Raw genomic sequence first — 22,679 nt, forward strand, 5'->3', positions numbered from 1 at the left:
TTCAGTCTGAAGACAAATCTTTTATTTAAAAGCTGAATTCAAAGGCTGCCAATGTGTGAAGGGTCCCTCCCGTATGAAGTCTGTATACCTTTCTGACGGCAGTATTTTGTCTTTAAAACTCTGACACTCTCTAGTCTCTTTGGCTCCACATGAAAGAGTCTTTCAGGAGGTCTCTCTTGCATGGTGAGTCTGAATCTTTTATTTCACAGAGGAAGTTTTGTTTGCCAAGTCCCATCTGAAGAGATGAGATCTGGAGCAGACCACTCAAACCGAGCATTGAGCTAAATCTTCCTGTCAGAGTCCTGGGTGTATGGACGGCAGGAGCTGTTACGAAGCAAAGATGCCGGACGCAAGGATGTGTGTCAAAATAAAATTTCTGCAGGACAAGCAACAGCTTGAAAACAATTTGAAGTTAAACCTCCCTGGCGCATGAAATCAGGGGGTTTGAGGATTCACCACACAACCCGCAGGAGAGTGGGGAGCCTCTGCAGGCAGGGGTGCCCGTGGGACGCTGCTTCCTTTGGGATGCATTTTTATGCCAGGGGATGTGAGCTTTTCCCCACAGGCATGCTCACCCAGGGAGTTTGTTCCCAGACCTGGAGAGCATCAGCACGGCCTGCGACCTTGAGCACCGAGCAGAGGGACCTGCATGAAAAAAAAAAACTTGGAGGGCATCACCACACATCCTGCGTAGGATAAGTAGGTGTCTGTGGACACAAATCAGGCAAGCAGAGATTTGCCGAGCTGCTGCTCTCCTCCTCTGCCCCCTTTCCCATCCCACCATCACAGGCTGAAGCGCAGCGTGCAGCACTGCTCCTGGCGTGTGGTGGCCCTGCTTCGGGAACACCACCTGCTTTTCTTTGTCTTACCGTGTCCCGAAACCTCCTGGGAAATCGTGCAGTAGGATGAAATGCCGTGTCAGCAAGTGCCTCTGTAGAATCAATTAACCCACGGGTAGCAACACTGGTTTACAAAGACTTCCCGAAACACCTGTGTGCGGAGCTGCTCATCCCCGAGGGCACTGTCACACCAACTGCATATCTTCACTCACATTTTCAATCAGTGTTTAAAAATCATAAATACCTATCTGCAGGCAGGACATTTTTTTAATGCTCTGAAAACTGGCCTGTAGTTTTTAAACCTGAAATATACAGCTCTGAAAGTAATTTGTAGCCTTGTTTCCCTTTATTGCAGCAGCTAAGCAAGAATTGTATGCCAGCAGCATGCTTTTTTCATGCCCCTATTGCTGTTTTTAGTTAAAACCCCCACACTTTAAAATTTTGGTCTTCCCCGTGCAAATCTTTCACTTTGCACTTATAAGGGATGGATGGGTGGCTAGACTAGACAACTTAATAGTTATTTTTCATCTTATGTTTTATGATCTTTCAATAAAGATCTACATAGTGATAATCCTTACTGTGACTTCCTAGGAGTTGAGCAGAATCGTGCACCTGCTTTGGCTGTGACAAGTGACTCTCTTGATCATATGTACTTGAAAACAGTTTTGGAAGGCAGCTGCTGCCTCCTTCTAGCATTTAGCACTGTTTGCAGATTACAGCAGCTGAGTATTATAAATTTAGTTTCAGCATTCTCAGTTGTATGTGATCATTTCCGGTAGTGTTCCCATAGAGTTTACTGTCTGTGGATGTCACTTTTAGGAAAGGGACCTCAAAAGCATTCAGAGGAGAAAGACTGATCTGGCTTTCTTGGCAAACGATGGCAGCGGATGGGTTGCCTGGTATCCCGTTCCAGGCTTTCACTCCCTTTGGGTGCTGGCGTTATAGAGAAACCCATGGTCTTAATGGTTCAAAGGAGTCAGATCCCACCTCAGCCTCGTACATAAAAACCAGCAAATGTTAACAACAAAAATCCCTGAATTACTGATGTCACCTGCTCTTAGTACAGTGAGAGAAACAGGGGACAGGTTGGGAAGCGAGCAACCTGCCCAGATGGGTAAACCGTAAAGATAGGTTTGTCACCAACCACGCTTTTGGGAGGAAATGTGTGACTCAATATTGATAACACAACAGTGGCAGATTGGATGGAGCAAGTTTTTTCCTTACAGATGCCAAGCCAATGCTCTGGGTCCCTGTGATGAATGGAGATGCTAGCAAGTCCTTCTGAACTCAGGCTTGACATATCTCAATAGGCTGGAGAGAGGTACATAGGTACCCATAAACTGACTTCAGTTTTTGGCTAAACACTCCAAACCATCCAGAACGTGGGTCTTGCCTCCCTCTACCTTCCTCTGCCTTTTGTCTCAGCCTTCTCTCATGGTCTTGCTTCTCTCTGAAAAGATCGCGGTGCAGTTGGCATCTTCTGCAACGTCACTGTGAGTAGGTGACTGGTGAGGCAGCTAAGGATATCTTAATAAACTCAGTGCTCAGTCAAACTCCCCCAGCCCCGAAAAGCCTGCTGAGCCCATGCACCTGGCTCATCATTGAGTAGGCATCAGCTTGCAAGGCCACAGGGTCTTCCATGAGCCTCCGGGCTGACAATGGCCTATGGGCTACTCCACTCACTGTGGTGTTTGTCATGCTAAACTACCCAAACAAAAAGAGCCCACATGGTGCCTTGTGAGAGAGATGGTGGCCACAGACTCCATGGCGGGGGGGGGGGTTCACCTCTTTCCGCAGAGCAGGGCTAGAAGCAGGTGAAAGATGAAGGTCCCACTCCCCAGCTTCTTCCAGCCTACCCATGGGTTGGGGTGAGGGCAGTCCCTCAGCTGTATGCTACCGCCACGTATCACCAGACAAGGACAACACGCAAGCTCTCTTTCTGCCACGGCTGTGAGGTCGACCCCCTGAAGGCAGGTACTGTGTCTTAAGGCATCACCATAAACAGGTAAAGAGACTTTCTGAGGCTGCTGGGTCTCCACCAGAGACCTGCATCTGCTCCCACAGAGCAACAAGGGAAACTCAAGGCATCTCCAGGTTAAGAGAATGAAGAGTATTGCAGATGGAGCTGCTAAGAAGGCATCTCTTCAGCAAAGCTGGCATGAGATCACTGGCCTTTGCCTTTCACTCCCTTATCAGGGGAGGATCAGGGTGGGAGGGCACCTCTTCCAGGGCAGCACCACGCTGGACCACCTCCAGCTGCTCCATGTATGGAGCTGGTGAGCTGTGGAGGTGGCACAGAAACCAGCCAAGTAAACGGGAAGTGGGGCCACCCCAGTATGAAACAGCTTCTCCAAAATGCCTGCTACTTTTTCAGCAATTTCTGAAAATATGCAACTCTGTAATAAAGGGTTGGGCTCCTGACTCATGAGGAGCTGTTTAATTTACAGAAGCAGCTCACTCCTGAGGCAAGCTAATCTGCCATGCATTAAACAAGCATTTCTTGATGGGCTGCTTCCCACAGCCAGAGCCACGTCCACTCCCTCTCTTCCTCCCCAACTCCCCAGCATTGATGTGCTGTCCTGGGCTTGACCAGCCCCAGATGGGAGCGGGCTGGATGGCCAAGCTGGGGCATGAGAATCACGCTGGGAAATGTCACCCACCATGAGTAATGCTGCCGGTGCCTCTGGGACGTATCAGGAAGAGCTTTGTGCTGCAGGAGGGTGAGCTGCTGTGTAATTATTTCCTGCAAGCTGTGGGAGAGCTTGCCGGCCCTTCTGGGCATGGATAGGTAATTATGGGCAGACACTGGAGGAGTAACCAACCACATGCAGGTGACTTGGCCAACGTCACCACTGTGGAGCTAGTGACTTCTCAGGCACGGGGAAGTGGCATCCACGTTTATGTGGATCTGCCTAGCTGGTCCCGCTTGAAAGGGGCACCAAACACGGCTGAGAAGGTATGTGGATGGATGGGAATTGCTTTGAGCACAGGTCAACTCCACCTTGAAGGTGTGCTGTCTGTCATTTCATGAACCAGCTTGGCTCCGTTTTCCTAGGGGAAGGAGGGAATTCTGCCACATGGAGTGTCACTCCAGCTGCTGGTGGGGTAGTCCCAGTACTCCCTCTAGCAAAGAGGGTCTTTTAGTGGGTCTCCTTCACTGCAAGTCACCTGGTACTGTAAATGCAATGTGCAAGTTGCTGGCAACACGCTGATACGTGGATGCTGTGTGTTACCGGGACATGAAGAATTACCAAGGTAAAACCGCTGTGGTGTGATGCAAGCTTCAGCGTAATCAGGTCCCTGCCCAGTGAAGTCAAGGTAAATTTTGACTTCTGCTAAGATCAGGCAATGAAACATATTTGGGACTGTCAAGGAAGTGAGTCTGCTATCAAGCGTAACTTGCAAATGCTGTTTTGAAATTGTCTTTTCTTATCAGTGGAATAGGACATCCTCCTGCGTCGAGCCTGCTGCACTCTTAGGGAGGCTGTGCAGTCAGATCTAACCCGGCGTGAGGAGGAGGATGAAGGAGTACATATACCACAGCACCAATTTCTGATCTGGCCTTTGTCAGTCTCACAGATTGTCTCGAACTCACTCCCACGGTGTCCTTAAAGGCAACAACATCCCAACACAGCTAAGTCAAACACAGTACAGGTTCTTTGGCTTTTTGTTTCTGAGCCCTTTAGCATCCCTGGCTGTCAAGATCTTCCTGACACCCATGAAGCTGAGAACCTTTCTCTTCAAATGTAAAAGCAGAGTGGAGGGATGGAAACTGGAAGATGTCCTTCAGACCACAGCTTACTGCCAGGTGTGACTGCCTCTCCCTGTCCTCAGCGCGGAGCCAGGGACACCCCCCCCGACCCAGAGTCCCCCTTGTCAGGGGAGTCCATGGAAATGGACTTTAAGATACTCCAAATGACATGAAACTTGAAAACAAACAAACAAACAAAAAAAAACCCCAAACCCAAACCCCGCAAAACCCAAAATCTAACCTTAAGGGCTGGAAGCACTGCTGCCTTCATTGCCCTTCTAAATAGAATGCCTGAATTAGCATTCTTTCAAAGCCTCTCGGTCTCTTTTGAGCAAGAACAGATCAAGTACAGCAAGTACCGATCAATTCAAACAGAGTTTGGTCAATATGTTTTCAGACCCAGCAGCTTTTGACAGTGTCTGACATACTGATTTACAGATATCAGCCAGGCTCTCTTAACGCCCCAACCACATTAGTAAGTGTAGTATAAGGGTATCACTTTAAGCCCAGTCTGGACTAACCTTTGTACAGAAAGCCAGACATTGTTTAACTGAGAGTGCAACTGCATGCAGAGCACTGCAGCCACACACTGAAACCAGGTAACCATGTGCTCAAATGGATAATAATGATCATTTTCCCCTCTCCTAATTTCCATATGGAACAGAATTAATTAGCCATGTAACTGTGCACCTATGTGTCCAGCCAAGTATTGCTAAAAGGCTTGGAGCAGACCCAGGGCGTCAGGCTCCAGCCCAGCCTCCTGCTCTTCGGAGTGGCATTGACTTCCCATACAAACCTGTAGAATTAACTCGTGGAGATGGTATTTCTACATTCCCAACACACTGTTTATGTAAATGAGACAATCCTTTGATATCCTCTTGGTTTTACCGACATATTTAACACTCTTTAACCTTCCTGGGATAAGATATTCATGTTATATCAATAACTGTTTTTTACGTCTTTTGTCAAGGAATTCTTTCTCCACTTGAAACTCATAATGGATCCACCGAATTCCTTCAATTCAAATTTAAATGATTCATTGAACATTTTACACTGACTCACTTCTCACTCTGCTGCTCAGACACACCGACGCTTAGCCAACTTTAAAAGGGTTTTCTTTTCCTTGTTTTCCTAGTGCTGTCCTAAGGTGTCTTCCTTTCAAATAATGCTTCCTGCATCTCTTCCACTTCTGCTCTCCCACTGGCACATAGCGGTGAGGACCTGAGAGCAGGGGCATGCTTTCTTACACCTAAATGAATAAATGTTCTTTTTCCTTACAAGATCTGATCTGAACAGGCCAGGTGGAAGAAAATGAGCGTTACTCTTCCCTTTCATAGCAAACCAGTTAATTAATTGCTGACCTGTTCATGGTATTATTCACCCTAGGTCTGCAGGTTTGAATACCATTAAAGCAAGAAAGGTCTTTCCCCAGCACATTTCAGGGCACCACAATATCCAGCATCATTGCTAAAGATGCTTTATCCCATGCGTACACAGGATCTTGACTGAAACAGCCTGCAGCACCACGCCTTGGAGAGCAAAAGCCCGTGGCATGCCTGTCATGGCATGTCAGTTGTGCTCATTCACTAAGCTTGCCCTTTCTAGAGCCTCTTCTAACCCCAAAATGTTCCAACATCTCTGCACTAGCTCTGGCTTTCTGCCTGCTCACTGCTCCTCTCGTGTGATGGCCTCTGCAATAGCCTGGCTGTGCAGCCCCTGCCATTGCTCCTGCGCTGATGGGGTGGTGCAGACTACTTGGAAAATGCACTCACAGCAGCTGCTTGCCATCATGCAGATTCAGAGGGGGTGATGCTATGGAAGAGCTCTTCTCTCCCTCCATCAAGCCAGTCCACTCTTCCTGAAGGTAGTATCTGAAAGCCACTGCAATGCTTAAAGAGAACAGCCTGCTATAAATTGAGATTTCTTCTCTCTGTCACTACCAGAGTAATTTCCTGGCGCCCACATCACCTTTCCATAGCACAAACAGGAGGACTGCAGTAGTCTTCAGGCCCTAAAGCTTCTCTGAAAATGCCCTTGCTTCGGCTTTTGTTTTCAGACAACATTACTGTATTCCTACTGCTCCCATTTAGTTCAAATAGCTCAGCAAATGGTGAGTCTGGTGCCCAGAAGAGATGTAAATTGTGGAGCAGCTGAAGACTGTCGCTGTCTGTGCTTTCCAGCTCTCCGCTGAATGAATGAGAGAGATGGGTATTACTCAGCAGTGTACAACTCACCCCGGGGGTACAAACTCCCATCTGAAAACAAGTGCCAAGAGCCAATGGTGCCTGCGCAGTTTAGTATGTAGTGTGTTTGCTGGGTCTTGTTCTTCCAGTTTAGGTATCTTGTCTACCTAAATGTAAATAAAGAACAAAATGTTATTTGCTATAAAAAAGTGCATTTTATGTTGTTAGTTAATAGTCTGACATCTGCTTCTCTTCAGGACAGTCCTCGACAAATGAAACTCAGGTTTGCTGCAGAAGTAGAAATAAATGTGCTAGCGCAATGGAAGAGAACTCTTTTAATGAGAACTCCCTTATTTCTACAACATCCATGTTCACTCCAACAGAAAATATTTTGTATGTATATGCCAAGGCCACCTTTTGTTTTCTCCTCTGCAGGGTGAAGGTAAGGCCTAGCCACTTGTTGGAGATGTGCCAAGGTTACTCGAACACCGGTGAAGACCTCTGCGTTTCCATCAGTGTGCTTAAGGAAGTACTTCCCCAGAAGATGGTGTTGGCAATCTGTGCTGCCGCCTTGGAAGACAACCCTGAGCATCCGATAGGATGCGAATGAGAATTCCCTTTGTGGCAGGCATGCTGGACTGCCTGCAGCATCACTGAGCACAGGAGGAGACTTGCCTGTCAGCAGGGATCACTGGGCTTCTTGAGGCTTACACAAGGATGCTTAGAGCTGCGTGAGTCGCAGAAGTCACATTTTCTTGGGAAAGTTGATTATTTCAAATCTCCTTTCATTCCAAACTGGAAGATAATAGAAATATCAAGCCCAAGCTTATTGAAGTCCTTTGTTTAGATGCTGGTGTTTTGATATTTTATGTGATTCATATCAAGTTGAAAAAGATTTAAAGTGCTTGATAATTCTGTCATATCTCAGTGAAATCAGTGATTATGTGGAACATTTCCACTCTCATCTGTTCTGCTAGGAAGAAAAAAATCTGTCAATTTTAATGAGAAATGAGTTACCAAATAAGTCTATACCACTCACCAACATCAGCTGGACACTCCAGACTACTAACGATGTCTTTCTCTGGCAGTCAGTTCTCACCACCAGCCTCCCATCATCTCTGTGACAACTTCTCTCTGCATGGATGGAAAAAGGCATGGGCTCTGGCGATGACAAGAAATCCCCAACCCTAATTTTGCCTTCCTTCTCTCAAGCTTTTCTCCCCTATTTAAAGAAGGATGAGCAGTTCTTGTTTGCAACGAAGATCTCCCCGGCAAGGTGCAGCAACAGCAGTGGCCCAAAAGGACGAGCTGTGCAGCTGTACAGGTCCTACCTCATGACACTAAGCATGGGCCACCTTTAGCAGCGGTGAAACAGGAGCTGTGTCAGCCTTACTTTCTCCAGTGAGTCTATCCCAGGGCCTCAGAGATTTTATCTACAGTATCCTCAAAGCATATGTAAATAAACCGATGGTTAAAATTGAAGAGCTTCTGGTAGCTTGTTTCTGCAGCGCTAGCAACAGTGGTGAGCATAAGGAAAGGCTGGTTTAGGGCCTGTCACGAGGATCTGAACCTCTACCTGGAAATACCTCCAGGTTTCAGGTACATCCTGACATGCCACTCTACGAGAGATGCTTTCACCACTTAAGTATTGTGAAATATGAAGTTCCTCAATTTATGGGTTTTTTCTTTCATTCTATTTTTTTCTCTTTTCCATGTCTGGCTTCTAATTTGGGGAACAACCTGGACAAAAAAACTGAATCAACCCCAAAAGAAGCCAGTTCTGAAGCCACAGGTAAACTTCAGGCTGCGTGAAGCCGCAATGGCTCTTACCAAAGGAGGCTAGAGCTTCAGAGCAGTGATGGTGGCACAAGTAAAGATATCACTGAACTGCAGCTGCACACAGAGGAGGAAGAGCGCAAGATGTCTCTGTGAAGTGGTGTTACCCAAGATTTGTTTGAATCGATTTTCATCCTCTGTGGGTAATTATCAAATTAAATGGTTTAAGAATGAAAATTGGAAAAATTCTTCTTTGAGAGGAAAAAGAAATTAGCCTTGGAGCTTGGTGTCCTCTTCCAAGAAACCTGTGAAGTATCTCTTATGATGTGGGAACAGTAATTTGATTGTATTATAAAACAAACTGGAAAAATGCACAAATCGGACTGACAAGCACTTCCAGTCAGCGGTGATTACAAAAACCCCAGCTCACAGCATGAGCCCTCTCTAACCACATCCAGGGGGCTGTATTCGTGAAAGGGATCAAAGACCAGGCAAAACCGTTGTTCTCATCATTTTCTGAATCCCTCCATATGCCACTGCGTAAAATTTTAATTCTTTCCCTCCTCCTTCGGCAGCACTGTTAGGGTGGGAGACAGGGTCAGACAGTAACTTCTCGTATTACTGAGGAGTTCAAAACTAAGCCTGTGCTTTGATGAACCGTAACAATCACACCCTATTTTAGAAGCATTGATCTCTGAGATGGCCCACACGCGACAGGCAGAGTGGGAGATGCTCTGCACCTCCCAGGCTCAGGTCTGTGAGGGCTGCTGCTTTGGAAGAGACAATTACCTATGCACATCAATGTTGTGATGATGAGCAAGGGTTAGGTTTGCTCTGGCGCCCTGCTTCTAATAGTCCTGCCTGTGCTGGATGCTTTGGGGAAGACCCTTTCTCATTTCCAGCTGGAGATATGGTGCTGCTGCAGCACGTTGTGATGTGAGGGGTCCAATACACACCAGCCGGTTGCATGGGGCTCTGCCTGCCACGTGCAGCAGCTGCTATTGCTGTTGGCTTGGTGTTACTCCCATCACCTTTTCCTTTGTGTCACACCTGCCTTTGAACTTGCCTTTCCTGTTTCTCCTCACTACTCAGCAGCTCCGCATCTGAGTGGGACCTGTCCGGGTACTGCTCTGCTCTGCTCCGGCGCTAGGCGCATGGCCACAGTGAACGCAGGGATCCAACAGACATGTAGTGACACATTAACATCTGTGGTTGAGGAGATGATTCATGGGAGGAGCATATCCTTGCTTCAGGGCAACTGTGTCTACCAAAGGGGCAGGATGAACAGCTGTGAGAGGCGACTGCTTCAGCCATCCAAAACCAAGCGGGACCTGTGAGTCACCCGGCGCCCCATCCAGGGCGGCACTGCCTTCAGAGCGAGGACAGGCAGACAGCTCCCCGGCTGCAGTCAGCAGGCACCTTGATGGGGTTCACTCACTTCACTTCAAACCTCCACAGCACACACATCCACTCCCCTCTAAATTTCCTCTGCAGCCAATGGAGAAGAGAGGTGCTCCTAGGGCACGGTTAATCTCCCCAGCTGTACAGCTGAGTCCATTGGGTCCCCGTTTCTCCCCACTGGCCATAAAGAAGGTGCAGAGAACTAGCTCAGGTGTGGGCATCACGGCTGTAAAAGCAGCTGAGGTGGGTGCTGCTTTCCAAGTCCCGAAGTGTGGGAACCGAGAGTCTTTGGATGTAACCTTACTCCAGTAGCACCACTGGAAATGCTTTCTGTGCATGTATGTAATCCTTTCTGAAATGCAGAAAACCTGCTCTGAACCAGGAAAGCTCCAGATGTTGCTGTAGTTCTGGCAGTTTTCCTGCTCCAGAAACTGTACTGGAAGAAAAGGATTTTCTTTAAATTAACAACTGAGTTTCTGCCATTACAGAATGTTTTGGAGCCCTTCTTTCCATAGCATCACACGGGGACACAGCTAACGAACACTGCTAGACCATCGAGTCCAGAGCTAGTCTAAACCTGTCAGGAATATCCAGGGCTGATTCCATACATTAATTAGATGTTGTGTAAAAAAGGATTTCCTAAGAGCTTTTTTTAAGTTGAACTGGAGATCTGGGTCCTTCCTTTTTTATGTGTCAAGGGACTAGATAAACCAGAATGGAAAATCCTGTAACAGCCACACTTCACGTATCAGCATCGCATATCAGCTTCACATCTTCTCCAGAGTGCCGCCTTTGCCATGTAACGAACCCCTGTGTTTTAAAATGAATCTTTCTTCAAAGGAGCATCCTCAGGCTTAACATGTATTCCTGACTGCTCTTAATTTATTGCTTATCTTTGAAGGAGTAGAGATCCCAGGGTCCACCTTCTGAGTGCTAATGGCTTTTAGCCGTGATGGGTCATCTTGACAGGTGGGCAGGGAGGAGTGGGGAATGTGCTGGGCAGGCTTTTACGATGTACTGAGGATGGGTGGTGGCAGGCAGGAATTTGCTGGTGCCGCACCATCAGGGGGTTCCCACACATAGGGAATTTCATGGAGACTCTGAAGCCATGGCCAGCTTGCTCTGCTCATTGTGCTCACGGCAGCCATCAATCCACCACCATGCCTCACATCACCCATTTTTGGAAAAAGCTACTGAGGAAGTGTACAGACAAGCAATCCTAGCAATACCCGATGTCTTTACATGTCTTATCCCAGCCACGAGCTGCACTGACAGATGACTTCACAATGCATGAAAAACGCGTCCTTGATGATTCCCTAATCTTTCAGCTACCAGTTTCCTCATAGAAACAGGCTTAAATGGATGTGTTCAGCTATGAAGTAGCCATAGGAAAGAAATCAAGTGTTAAGAGGATTAAGATATCATAATTACGACTACTTGGTACAGAAATGGGGGCTTTAATATTTGCACGTTGGCATTGTGGACCTGCAGCTTTACCGTTTTCGATCGATTCACCTCAACTTTCCGGAGCATCCCCATGCAGAAAAATCACCTGAGGTGGCAGCATGCCTGCATGAAATCTCTGCTGACAAAACCCACCCTGAGACTAAGTGCAAAAGAGAGGAGACTCGATGGCCCTGCCTCCAGAGGGTCAGTCTGGCTTGAAGTTACCTTATTGAAATCTCAGCATGGGCAAGGTTAGAGCCCATGAAAGCAAAAATCTTTGCTAAGAACCTAATTACGATGACTGCAGGCATGTGCTAGCAAAGCAGCCTGGTCGGACCTTGCCTGAACACAGAAGTCAGGGCTTCAGCACTAGTGTGGACAGAACCTTAGTGTCAAGTCTTCAGGGACAGTTCTGGAAACGGCTTACAGTCCCCTGAAGCTGCACTGATTTAAAATGGGCTGTGAGGCATTTTCTGATGCTTCATTTATGGAAATGAATGTGGACTACAATTTTGCACCACTGGTTTTGGGAAATGCCCAGGCTGGCAGGTGGTGACGACTCTCTTACAGGTGCCTGCGTTGCAAAATTTCTCTAGTGCACTGTAGAGGTTTCCTAGCAACTTCATTCCATGGTCTCTGTGCTCAGATTTGTTTTGAGATGTGGGCCATCATAAAACAGTATTTCTGCCTATTTAAACTAGTTTAGTTCTTTTAAGCTGGCAAGGCAAGCACAGTACAGCACGAGTGTCTGATTTATATCCTTTTCAGCTATTTCCTCCAAAACTAAAAAAAAACTGAAGCAATGTAGGTGGGTTTCTTGCTTTTTTTTTTCACTAACCAGATCACCAGTCCATTGCTCAAATTGCTGAGCAATAGGAAAACTCCAAAACCATCTTTAAAAAAAAAAATACACAGGAGCAATGTTTTCTCTGATCTCTGCATCTGTTACATTCTTGCTGAGCTCCTCTGGCATATCTGAAACTAACAGATGTTGGTCATGTGCTTTGGAAAACTCTTTCCAAATACGTGAGACACATCACATTTTTAAGCCAAAAATGCTCTTAAAAACAAGCAAAACCAAAGTAGCTAAACCATGCTAACCTTTGTGTGCATGCATGTGTATCCAGTTTAAAATTGGCTGTAGGTTTTAAGTCTGTAAAATCACTGATAGCATCCATGTTTGAATACACTGAAGTGTTTATTCAGTATTTTGCACTGGCTCAGACAGTCAGCTTGAAATGACACCCTTAACTAGAAAGGAAGCAAGTGAGCAATTTGGTGAGTGGAGCAAACTTGAAAGAATTTGGGTGTAAGGGGATGCAGGAGAGAAACCCAGCTTATCCCCATCTCCTAGAGCAGCACCGAGACATTATTTGTTACTGAAGTTGTTCACAACACAAATAGATATTTCTTCAAAGATAGCAGAGGGGAAAAAATTACTCCCCCCCATTTAGCAACTGGAAAGCGAATGCCAAGTGTCTTGGTGTTTTCCTTGGCACCTGCGCTGCTCTGTGAGCTCTCTCAGAGAGCCATGAGTGACCGAAGTGCAAGAGGAAATGTGGAATCAAGTGCCCCCTGTGCTGCAGCCAGACTCGTTCCTGCCCTCAGCAGGATCCGTCCCTGCCTGATGCTGAACAAACCCCATATTCATGGGGCTTGGCATCCCACCTGGGCATGGCTGAGGCACAAACCCAGCCCTTCCAAAACCACCCTACGTGAACTCTCTCCCTTTCTCCCCAGGCTTGGCTGCCACCATGACCATTTTAACCCAGCATCAGGTACGTCCATCAGAGTATTAGCTGCACTTACACCCTTGCGCATGTTGGGGATTTGCCAGCTCCTGCCATTTGCCATACTTCACTGCTATAAACCATTGGATTTCTTGCTCAGCACTAGTGTTTGCACCAATGCGGCTATGTCAGCTGTTGGCATCAGTTGCAGAGATCAGGGCAAACTTCCAGAGCAGATCAGGCCTTGGATTTCTGTCAAAACCCATCTGTTCCTGGCTGAGAGTTATTCCCACCACCTTTATAGCTGGGTGGGATAATGAGCTATTGAACCCACAAATTAGCACAACATGGAGCTCTTTTAATTGCTTTCCTCTCCAGAAAGTCAAGGCTGCTACTGCATCTTGTGTACACCAGCCAGCCCAGTGAGCTAGGAGGACTTGTAGCTGACAGTGTCAATTGTTTTTAAAGTGTTACTGCACTGCTGACATTTTAAAAACAATTTAATATTTCTCCCATGACAGTCACTTCAAATACTCTGGAAACAACTTGTGTGAAACAGCAGACGACAGCCATGATGCTTGTCTTTTCTGAGACACCCAGGCTGGATTTGGGTACAGCTTGTGCTGGGCAGGACTGCGAGGCGAACATCGCAGCAAATACACCTCCTCCATCAACCTAAACCCACTTGGTAATCGGGTGTGTGCAGGAGGGTTAGCCTTACATCTCAGGCCCTGCCATAGGAGCATTGCAATTAAAGAGTGCAAGGGCTAAAAGGAATTCACGCAGAGCTGCTGTAGCGGCACTCCCTCTGCAGTGAGCCACAGCACCAAGGGTTAACACTCTGCTGCCTGCCTCCACAAATCTGCATAATGCCTTGTGTTTGGCAGCTCATTTGCATAATTTTAAATGACTCTCTTGTCTCGAAAATAAAATCTAAAACATAGCTTCAAAAATAAGTGGCAGATATTAACGTTTCATATACTAAGGCGGCTCGGTTAAGTCTATTTGTCTGAACTCATCAATTGAGGTTGTAAAAATAATTTTAACGGAGCGATGTTGTTTCTTTATTGGAGAGCCTTGGGTGTTCTTTCCCGGTGCCATTTTGACTACCCTAAATAAGGTCTAACGTGCTCACCCACCTCACACAGGGGGGCTGAAGCTGGCCTACATGCTCAGACCATCCAGAGGGCTCAGCAGCTCCAGCCTTTGCCAGGGGGGTCTAGCCCGCCCCTCTCATTAAACTGGAGAAACAATGTCAGCAGCTAGAGAGTGAATCCCTGTCATCAGCACGTCCTTTTCGTGGATGGACTTACCTCCAGGCTGTAGATGTGTGCCCAGAGGTGTCAACACATGGGTATGAGCTCAGTGTCCCACCTCCCACTGTCCCGAAGGATTCAGCTCACCAGAGGATGGATACCTATGTTTTGTCAGCTGAATCATACTCCCGGCTCCATTGACTGCCATAACTAAGCCTCCACTGACTACAGTGGGAGTTTAGACACCTAAATTCAGCGATATTGTCTGGATCTGATTCCCACTCTGAGTTGACAGCCTGTGAGTCGGTCTTTGCAGGCTGAGCCCCCTACCTCTCAGCTCTTCTCTCCTTCATCTTGGGAGACAGATAGAAAGCACAGTGTCTTCTACTTCCAGTGATGTGTTTCAGTGTAGGAGAAGGGGCTATTAGCCTGAACTGGCACTTCAGCATGTTTTAAATCATAGTTTATCAGAGCAGTAGAATAAATCCTAGGAAATAGGAAGCCAAATGGATAAGATATTCATTTAACAGTAAACTCACCTGTCATTATGACTGAAGCCTATCTGAACTCCCGCCCCAGTGCCTTATGTACTATAAACTTCTGTACATTCCTCAGGCAAAGACCTGTAATTTCTGCAGTAAAAATTTACAGCATTTCTAAATGGGACATCCCAAAACAATGCACTTGTGCTCTTGACTTTGCAGTCCCAAAAGCTAGGCAACACCAAAAGACATTTCCCACTCGACGCCAGCTCCCCCCTGGCAGTGTGCCCGGTAGGCACCCTGCCCAGAGGAGCAGCCAAGGGGCAGGAGGGCTCGCCGCCTCCTCCCCTGCCAGCTGGAAGGCACCGCGTCAGGGAAAGCTTTAGGCAAATCTAGCTGGGTCTAGGTAGCTTGTACAAGCTGTATGGGGAAAAGGACAAGTGTAGGTACATAATCCTGAGTGAACAGACCTGTCAAATGCTAACAAGTTTCTATCTGGTATGTTTAGCTCAGTTTTTCTTTTGCCCAGTGCTCATAACCCAAATTCAGGTGAACTTTGAAGTTTCCTGCAAGTGATAATATACTGACTGCCCTCCTTCAGACTCTAGTGAGTCTGAAGCATTACAGTTTTCAATAAAATGTTTCAAAGATTATTTAGAGCCATCTTTTTCTATCTTTGCCTTTTGCAATAGCTAAACCTTTTACTTGACACTTCTGTTAAAAATTAGACAAAGGCAGATATGCAGTATTAAACATTTCAGCCCAAATAATTAGTCTGATAAATTTACAAACACCCCAGTTCTCCTCGGTTTATAGCAGTAGGCAACATTCACTGCAAGTGAAACTACCTCTATGTTCAGTTAGTAGCAAGTAATTCTGTATTTGCAAATCTGCCTGCAGTTTCATGTTAACTACCTACCTATCTATCTAAATACACGCACCAACACATACAGCAGACAAGTGTTGTAATTGCTGTTACTCACAATAAAATGTTCAGCCATCAGTTAACTGTGTCCCTTTCCTCTTACACTGCAATGGAAAAAAACCTTCCAGACTATTTATTCATATTTTCTTTCCTCCATTAGTTTCACTGAAGCTAAATGTTAACTACCGAAGCAGTTCCCAACACAGGTCTCCATGTACTGCATCTCCTATTGACCACTGCCCCCACTGCACTTTTTTTACCTCCCTTTCAGCACCGAAGCTCCATCACCATAAAAATCCTAAAACTTTATTTCATGGGACTCCCGTCTGTTAGAGCTGCCTCTCTTCACATGAAGTCAACATCTATTTTTTTTTTTTACATTTAATCACTTCTGTGACTGGTTGTGATGACCCACTGCACTTATGTTCTCAGCTTGGGAATACGCTACAGGGACATGGAGGAACAGTTAAAAAACAGCCATCCTGTTCTATTCAAATGTCCTTAGTGATTTAAGGGGGCAAAAACAAAGAAGAAAAAAGCTCACAAGATTTTTAGCAGAATGGCAAGATCTTTCCTGAAAGCAAAGCCCATCATTTAAAGGGAATGGGGTGGTCCAAGAGATGAGAATGTTTTCACTCCTGGAGAGCTGTGTCTGAAACTGTGCCTGCATGCCCGTGATGGGAGCCTCTGGCTGCTGAAACATGGAAGAGGTATTTCAGAAGGGATGGTGAATTTGCAGCCACTGTGTATGCTCATTCTGCACAGGCCAAATTTCTCCTGAACAGCCACTGTTTATCGCTTCTCAAATGACACAGCCTCTGGTTTGGTTAAAATGCCACCTGTAAACGGAGGCTGCTTCGGAGCTGTTTCACGAGCAGCTCAGTTTTCTCTCTGTGTGCCTGTGTTATCATTCAAATCATCAGTTTGGGCTCAAAACTTGTATCCCTCTCACCACCCTCCGGTTCACATTGCGGAGCAGCCTGAGAGCACACAACCTGGCCTCCTTTGGGGTGAAACCAAATGGAAACCTGCGTTCCCTAAGTGCAGCACAATCTCTGGGGAAGCTGTGGTTGTTCAGTCCATGAGGCACACCTAGAGCTGGCCAACACAAATCTCCTCAAACTGCAGCACTGCGGATGCTTGGGCACTCAGCACCCGCTACTTTATGCTATAGTTGACTCCTCTTGAATTTTTTGAATTTTAGTAATTTTTCAAGTGGAATTAAAACCAAATGCAAGAACTACCTACTATTTCTTTCTATATTATAAATAGCCGTCCATGACAGGTGACTATTTGATGGCAGAGGAGCAGTGCCTAAAAAGGAGGCTACTACACAGAAAGTTAAATCCTGGCCCCACTGGAGTCCAGGGAATAATTCACTTGTTTTTGCCCTGGAAGGTCTCCACTCCTTTCCCTGACAGAAACAAATTTCCTCTGCGATGATTTCGGAAGGTAGTACATGAATCAGGGCTATACAGAACTATTGCTGTGAACGCAGTTCACCCTCACAATTTATAAAGGCGATTTTTTTTCAAAACTGCCACTTTTGAAGGTAAATATGGTTAAGGTAAGAGTAACTAAACCAATAAAATGGAACTAACAGGGAAACAAAACCCCTTTTTTGTCCCAGTTAATCATCCAGACTCCCTTGGCAGCATGCAGACAGATGAGCAGGAGAAGGCAATTCCACAGGGAACCCAGACAACCTGCTAGGGACACATGCCCGCCTTTTAGGTTGCCAAAGTTCAAACAAATTCTGTCTTTCCTTACCAGGAGCTTACAGAAAGCTGCTCTGATGTGAATGAGCACAACTCTGCTTTTGAGCTGCCTGCACAGGAACACCTGCCCAGATGACAGAGCCAACACAAAGCCTCTGAGATACACTCACCACGTACACCGTGCACGCAAGCTCTGCCCACATCGCTTTCCAGGGACGGTTGCACAAGGTGGCTGTCCACAGCCTCTGTTCCCAGGACGTTCAGCTCCTGCGTGCCTGGTGAGCTCCTCTTGTCATGCTCAGCTGCATTTGTCAGAGGACAGGTCTGGTCTACACATAAAAAAGCCATCACATAAACACTGTGGTTGGGCCTGGACAAGAAGAGATGTCCTGGATGCCTAGTCAGAAGGAAGAGGTGTTCAAAAATGTCTCTGTGGGAGCCAGAACAGAAGGATGCAAGTAAGGGGCTACAACAAGGGTGAGGAGCAACATCAAGTGAAGGATCTGCCAAAACAAAATCTGTCTGCCCACATACTGGTGGATCTACAAACTCCACTGTGTACTTGGCAGAGACCTCACCTCGATCCCAGACATACCATGCCAACTCCCCTGAAGAGAAGAAAGTAACCCTGACTGTATACTAAAGAAAGGAGAAACAGATGCAGAATCCTAATTTCTAGCCCAGGAGTCCTTCATTGCAGAGCCGGGGAGAGGAAATGCCGAGCAGCTCAGGCAAGAAAGGGGAAGGGAGATCAGGTACCTGCAGTATTGCCCGATTTTAAACAGATATATTTCAGTCTGTGTGCGGTAGCAAGTGTTATATCAGCAGGCTGTGTGTCAAAGTGTCTAGCTCACCATATTAACTTCTGAACATCTGAGTCTCTTTCAGCCAAATTTTGACATGAAGTTCTGGTCTCAGAGGTCTCTGTTAGCTTAATTGACCCAAGCATTAGAGAGGGGGCAGGAGAACTGATTAGTACTGCAGCTAAGGGAAAGACCACAGCCGAGCTCAACCTTTTTCAGTCACTGGAGAATCCACAGGGCAGAGAGAAACAGTATGTGCACTATTAGTCACTGAAGAACCGACTGTAAGAAAAAATCCATGGAAACAAGTTTTCATCCGTTCTGAACCTTACTAAGCTACCTGCTCTTTTGTGGCCTTAAACAACACTTCTTAAAGACCAGCATCATTTTGTGCACAAGACAAATGATTTTTCTATTACAGCGACCTCTTCACGTGACAGCCAGATACAAGTTAGAAAATAAGAGATTATACACACTTAATACCTCGCATCAAGATGAGGTTTCAGCTGTCATAAATAAGCAATGTATAAAAAAAATCAGGCTATGACAACCTGGGACATGAGCATGACAAAACGTAGCCCAGGACAGCAGAAAGCAAATGGCTGGCAGCACAGTCCTCCTCAGCTGGAATTGTCTGATTTCTAGTGTTAACTTGCAAACTATGCAGGTACTTGTGTTGCAAAACACACGGATGTGGTTTAAAAGCCTGATGTTCCCAGCCCCAAACAAACTACTCTTACGCTATACCTAGACAGAGGGAGAGCAGGAGGCAGCAAGGGCTTTCAGTTTGCGGCACAAGCCGCTGGAAACAAAATTTCTTTCTTTGCAATGTACTTTGTTGCTCACTATAGGAACTTCTGCTCAGCCATGGGAATAATCTAGAAGCTGCAGTTTTCTGCACAGCATTCTTGTTGACATTTCCAGGAATGCTGGCCTCATTTCTTCCGCAGCAAAATACAAACTTATGCTGCCAGCCTGATGTCATCTCTGTTGACATCTGGAGTTAACAGTCTGGAAAGCACATACTGGGGCTCTCCATAGCTGCCTGAAGCCTTTACTTCTGCTCAGGGCCTGCTCCCTGACTTCAGCACGCCCCATCAGCCGCAGGCACCGCTGCCTGTGGTACACCTGCCAGTAACTGCTTGCATTGTTTACAGAGCAAAGTCCCTTGCAGTCCTCCTACCCTAATCCTCCCATCTCTAGCAGGTCCCTTCCCTTCAGGACTGACAGACTTCTGTGCAAACCACCAGGCCTGCAGCTGCCAAGTGAGTTTAGTGAGCGGTTGGGAATAAGTCTGTCCCAATGCACATTATTCAGAAGCTGTTTCCGATGGGAAAGTTCCTGATCTACTGGAACTGGACATTTGTGGAGCAGGAGGCTGGATGAGATGGCCTCCAGAGGTCCCTTCCAACCCATGCACTTCTACCAGTCTGAAAACTTCAGGAAATGCCAACTCTCATCAAAACTCAATTTCAGACACGACAGCAATGATCCCACAGAAATTACTTTATATGGTATTTCCAAGCTGGCAAAAACTCTCGCACAGACAAGTATACCAGCAAGGAACTTGTTCTGCTGGTTGGGTGTTGGTGTATTTATAGCTGCACCTTCATAAGGAAGCTGCTGCTTTATCAGTAGGCCTGAAAATAGCACCATCTATACACCAAGGAGTTGTGCAACACAGGGAACTAAATTTCTTAGGCCAAGACAGAAGTCCTGTCTTAACGATACGCTTTGTGAAGAAAGAAAATCTAGTTTGGTTCTTGATTTTTTTTCATGACTTGGTAAATATGAATTTTTAAATACCATTTCGGTATTGGATGTTGTCATCCAACAGACTTTCAATCCAGAGGACTTGAAAAGTCTTTTATTTTGAAGTTCTTAAAAAACAGAAGTCGTAAGAATGAGCGGTTCTACTATTGGAAAGCAATTCTATTTGGAGTCATTTCAGATAATTAAAGGACCATCAAACTCTGTTACCTGTGTGATTATCGTCTAAGAAATGCATCAGTGGACAAGACAGGTATTCAATGCACTATCACTTACTGGTACTCCAGAAGTCAGCCAGTAAGACGCAGCCTTGCATCCTTAGAGATGGGTATGGGTGCTTCTGACAGTGCGCTGGAACTTCCACCGTTACAAACTCCTATCAGAATAACAACATTGTCAGCTGAACACTTGGTTTTGTGTCCTCTCCTCTACACTTAGGATTAGTTGCCATTTAGACAGAAGTATAAACTCTTAGTGTGAACAAAAGCTGACATTTGTACTATTTAAGTTTATTCTGGCTCCAAGCGTAAGTTCCAGTGGAATCAATTTTAATTCTTTTTTTTCGTTTTTGCTTATGCTGAGTGTTTGCATTGGCACAGCCATAGGCAATGGCTAAAATGGGGGTTCAGTCATAATGTAAATAAAGCTACAAAAAAGGATTACTTGGAAATGCCAGCAGCAGACTGCTGAGCCCCAACAGGCATGTGCCCCCTTTGGGCTTTTCCAGCTCTTTTCCTGTCTTTTATCTAATAGGTTTTCATAACACATTAACTTCTAAAGCTTGCGTGTGAAGGGTAGAAGGAAGAGAGTAATGGAAATCTCTTCCTTATGCCTAGCCCCTAAGAGAACTCCACTGAACAAGTCATGTTATTCGGAAATGTAAATGCTTTGGAGAACTGGATCTTGATCCTGAGAGCAAACAAGTATCTGGAGCTTCCCAAACACTACCAAAAATTCTTGAAAGCATTCCCAAGGATGCAAAAAGACCTACTGCAGGAGTTCATGTGGCCTATCTTCCTACAGTTCAGTGGAAAAGAGGAATGACTGTCAAAGACAAATATTCAATTTTTGTCTGGAAAAAAATAATCAAATTGAGATGCAAGGTTTTTCAGGTGATTATCAAAACACGCAAGTGATTCCGGTAAAATGACTGAGGTCAAGACACCTTAGAAGAATCTCCCACTGCAATATACAACATAAATGTTTTCAGGAAAAGCATAAAGACTGAGGTTTAAAAAAAAAAAAAAAAAAAAGGAAAAGCAGAGCAAAATTAACAAACTTTGGTACAATCAAATGCAGAACTAAATAATCCAAAACCTCTTAGCTCTGTCCTAACAGGGGGAGAAAAAGGTAAATCATAGATCTACTCATTTTTAAAAGCACAGCTGCTGCACTGTCTCACTACCAAACAGAATGAGTCCTATTCCATGCCTTGTGTATTTCCAAAAACCTGTTAGGATTTTCCTTACAGGATGAGCTAAATTACTTATTTGTATTCTTGAATCCATTTGAATATCACTGTCACTTGAGATCAGAACATATGGGAAAACAGTGTCTGGGAATAAGAAACCTGGAACACATCAACTGAGTATTTCTTCTATTTACCACATTTCCTCATGTTAATGATAGTTGTATTGAAAAAAAACTTCACAAACCCCTCAAATCTTCGGGCTGCAAGCAGCTATGTCAGCTGATTCTTGGATTAGCTCCTTTTGGCTGTACTGGAGAAAGAGCCAGGGAGAAAAGGGGCATGGAAGATGGCAAGCTGCAAAATTCCTTAGATTTGATAGTGGAGGAACAAACTGATATTTCTAGGGTTTATGATTACACAGCCTCAGAAATGAATTATAACTCACTGAACTAGGTTCTAGATTTTTTTTTGTACCATTATCATGTGATTGCCAGCATTCCTCACATGCTAAAAAATTCCAAGCCGGTTTTCTAAATTCCCAATTTCCTGAAAAATAAGCGAGAGCAGGCTGCAAAAGCAGTAAATTCCAGTTAAAAAAAAAAAATCAAAGCTTGGTACAATCCCAGCCAAGGTATTAGTTTCTATAGAAACAAATGGCTGTTTTATTGACTTTGTTACTCAACTTTCAGCAAATTGAGATGCTAATTTGCTAAAAACAGCTCCATTTGCAAGGTATGTTCTCTTGGAACAGTACGGTTAAAGCCTGTCCAGAGGGAGGGTGCGCAGCCAGTGCTTTATCGGCTTGGGAGATAACTTTTTATACCGGTATACCACCAATCTCCCTGCGAAAGAGGAGCTAATTCTGGCTGTTGGAGGGAAGACTGACTGTGCTACTGGCAACTACGAATTGCGAAACAAGCAGACGGCTTTGGAGAGCAGGCGATAAAGGGCAGCGGGTTTGAAGCGCACCTTCGGCCGCACGTGCGCGGGGGGGGGGCGGCCAGAAAGCCCTGCTGCAATCCGCCACTCGGGACCCCCCGGAAACAGGCACGGCCTCACACACCCTCTCCCCCACTTCCAGCCCCGAAACCACTCCGGCAGGCCGCACCCCGCGCCGGTCCCGGCCGAGGGGCCGGCCGCAGGGGACCCGGCGGGGGTCAGCGAGCCGAGGCACGCGCCACTCACGGG

The 22,679-nt window shown here is 45.9% G+C and overlaps 1 protein-coding gene across 2 annotated transcripts; it reads right to left on the reverse strand.

Moving 5' to 3' along the window:
- Nucleotides 1-7: 7 nt before the first annotated feature.
- On the reverse strand, nt 8-22,186 carry LOC143157333 (uncharacterized). Of its 2 annotated transcripts, XM_076332154.1 has the most exons (6): nt 21,736-22,186; nt 20,357-20,456; nt 17,678-17,836; nt 7,813-7,907; nt 6,825-6,940; nt 8-645 (listed from the first exon to the last, which is right to left on the reverse strand). In XM_076332154.1, the coding sequence occupies exons 2-6, from the start codon at nt 20,394-20,396 to the stop codon at nt 534-536; spliced, it is 522 nt and encodes a 173-aa protein (XP_076188269.1). In that variant the 5' UTR covers nt 20,397-20,456; nt 21,736-22,186; the 3' UTR covers nt 8-533. The 2 variants fall into 2 exon arrangements, with proteins under 2 accessions (XP_076188269.1, XP_076188270.1); XM_076332155.1 differs by lacking the exons at nt 8-645; nt 6,825-6,940 and adding an exon at nt 7,456-7,568.
- Nucleotides 22,187-22,679: the final 493 nt, after the last annotated feature.

The sequence above is a fragment of the Aptenodytes patagonicus genome, chromosome 2 (genome assembly GCF_965638725.1).
Source record: "Aptenodytes patagonicus chromosome 2, bAptPat1.pri.cur, whole genome shotgun sequence".
In the NCBI taxonomy this organism is placed as follows: Eukaryota; Metazoa; Chordata; class Aves; order Sphenisciformes; family Spheniscidae; genus Aptenodytes; species Aptenodytes patagonicus.

Coding starts and splice junctions, on each gene's coding strand:
- LOC143157333 (XM_076332154.1), bottom strand. CDS start 20,396: ATGCAAGGCTGCGTCTTACTGGCTGACTTCTGGAGTACCA. Junction 7,908..17,677: donor TTGCGTGCACGGTGTACGTG/GTGAGTGTATCT, acceptor CCATCCATGCAG/AGAGAAGTTGTCACAGAGAT. Junction 6,941..7,812: donor GGAGTGTCCAGCTGATGTTG/GTGAGTGGTATA, acceptor ATTTACATTTAG/GTAGACAAGATACCTAAACT.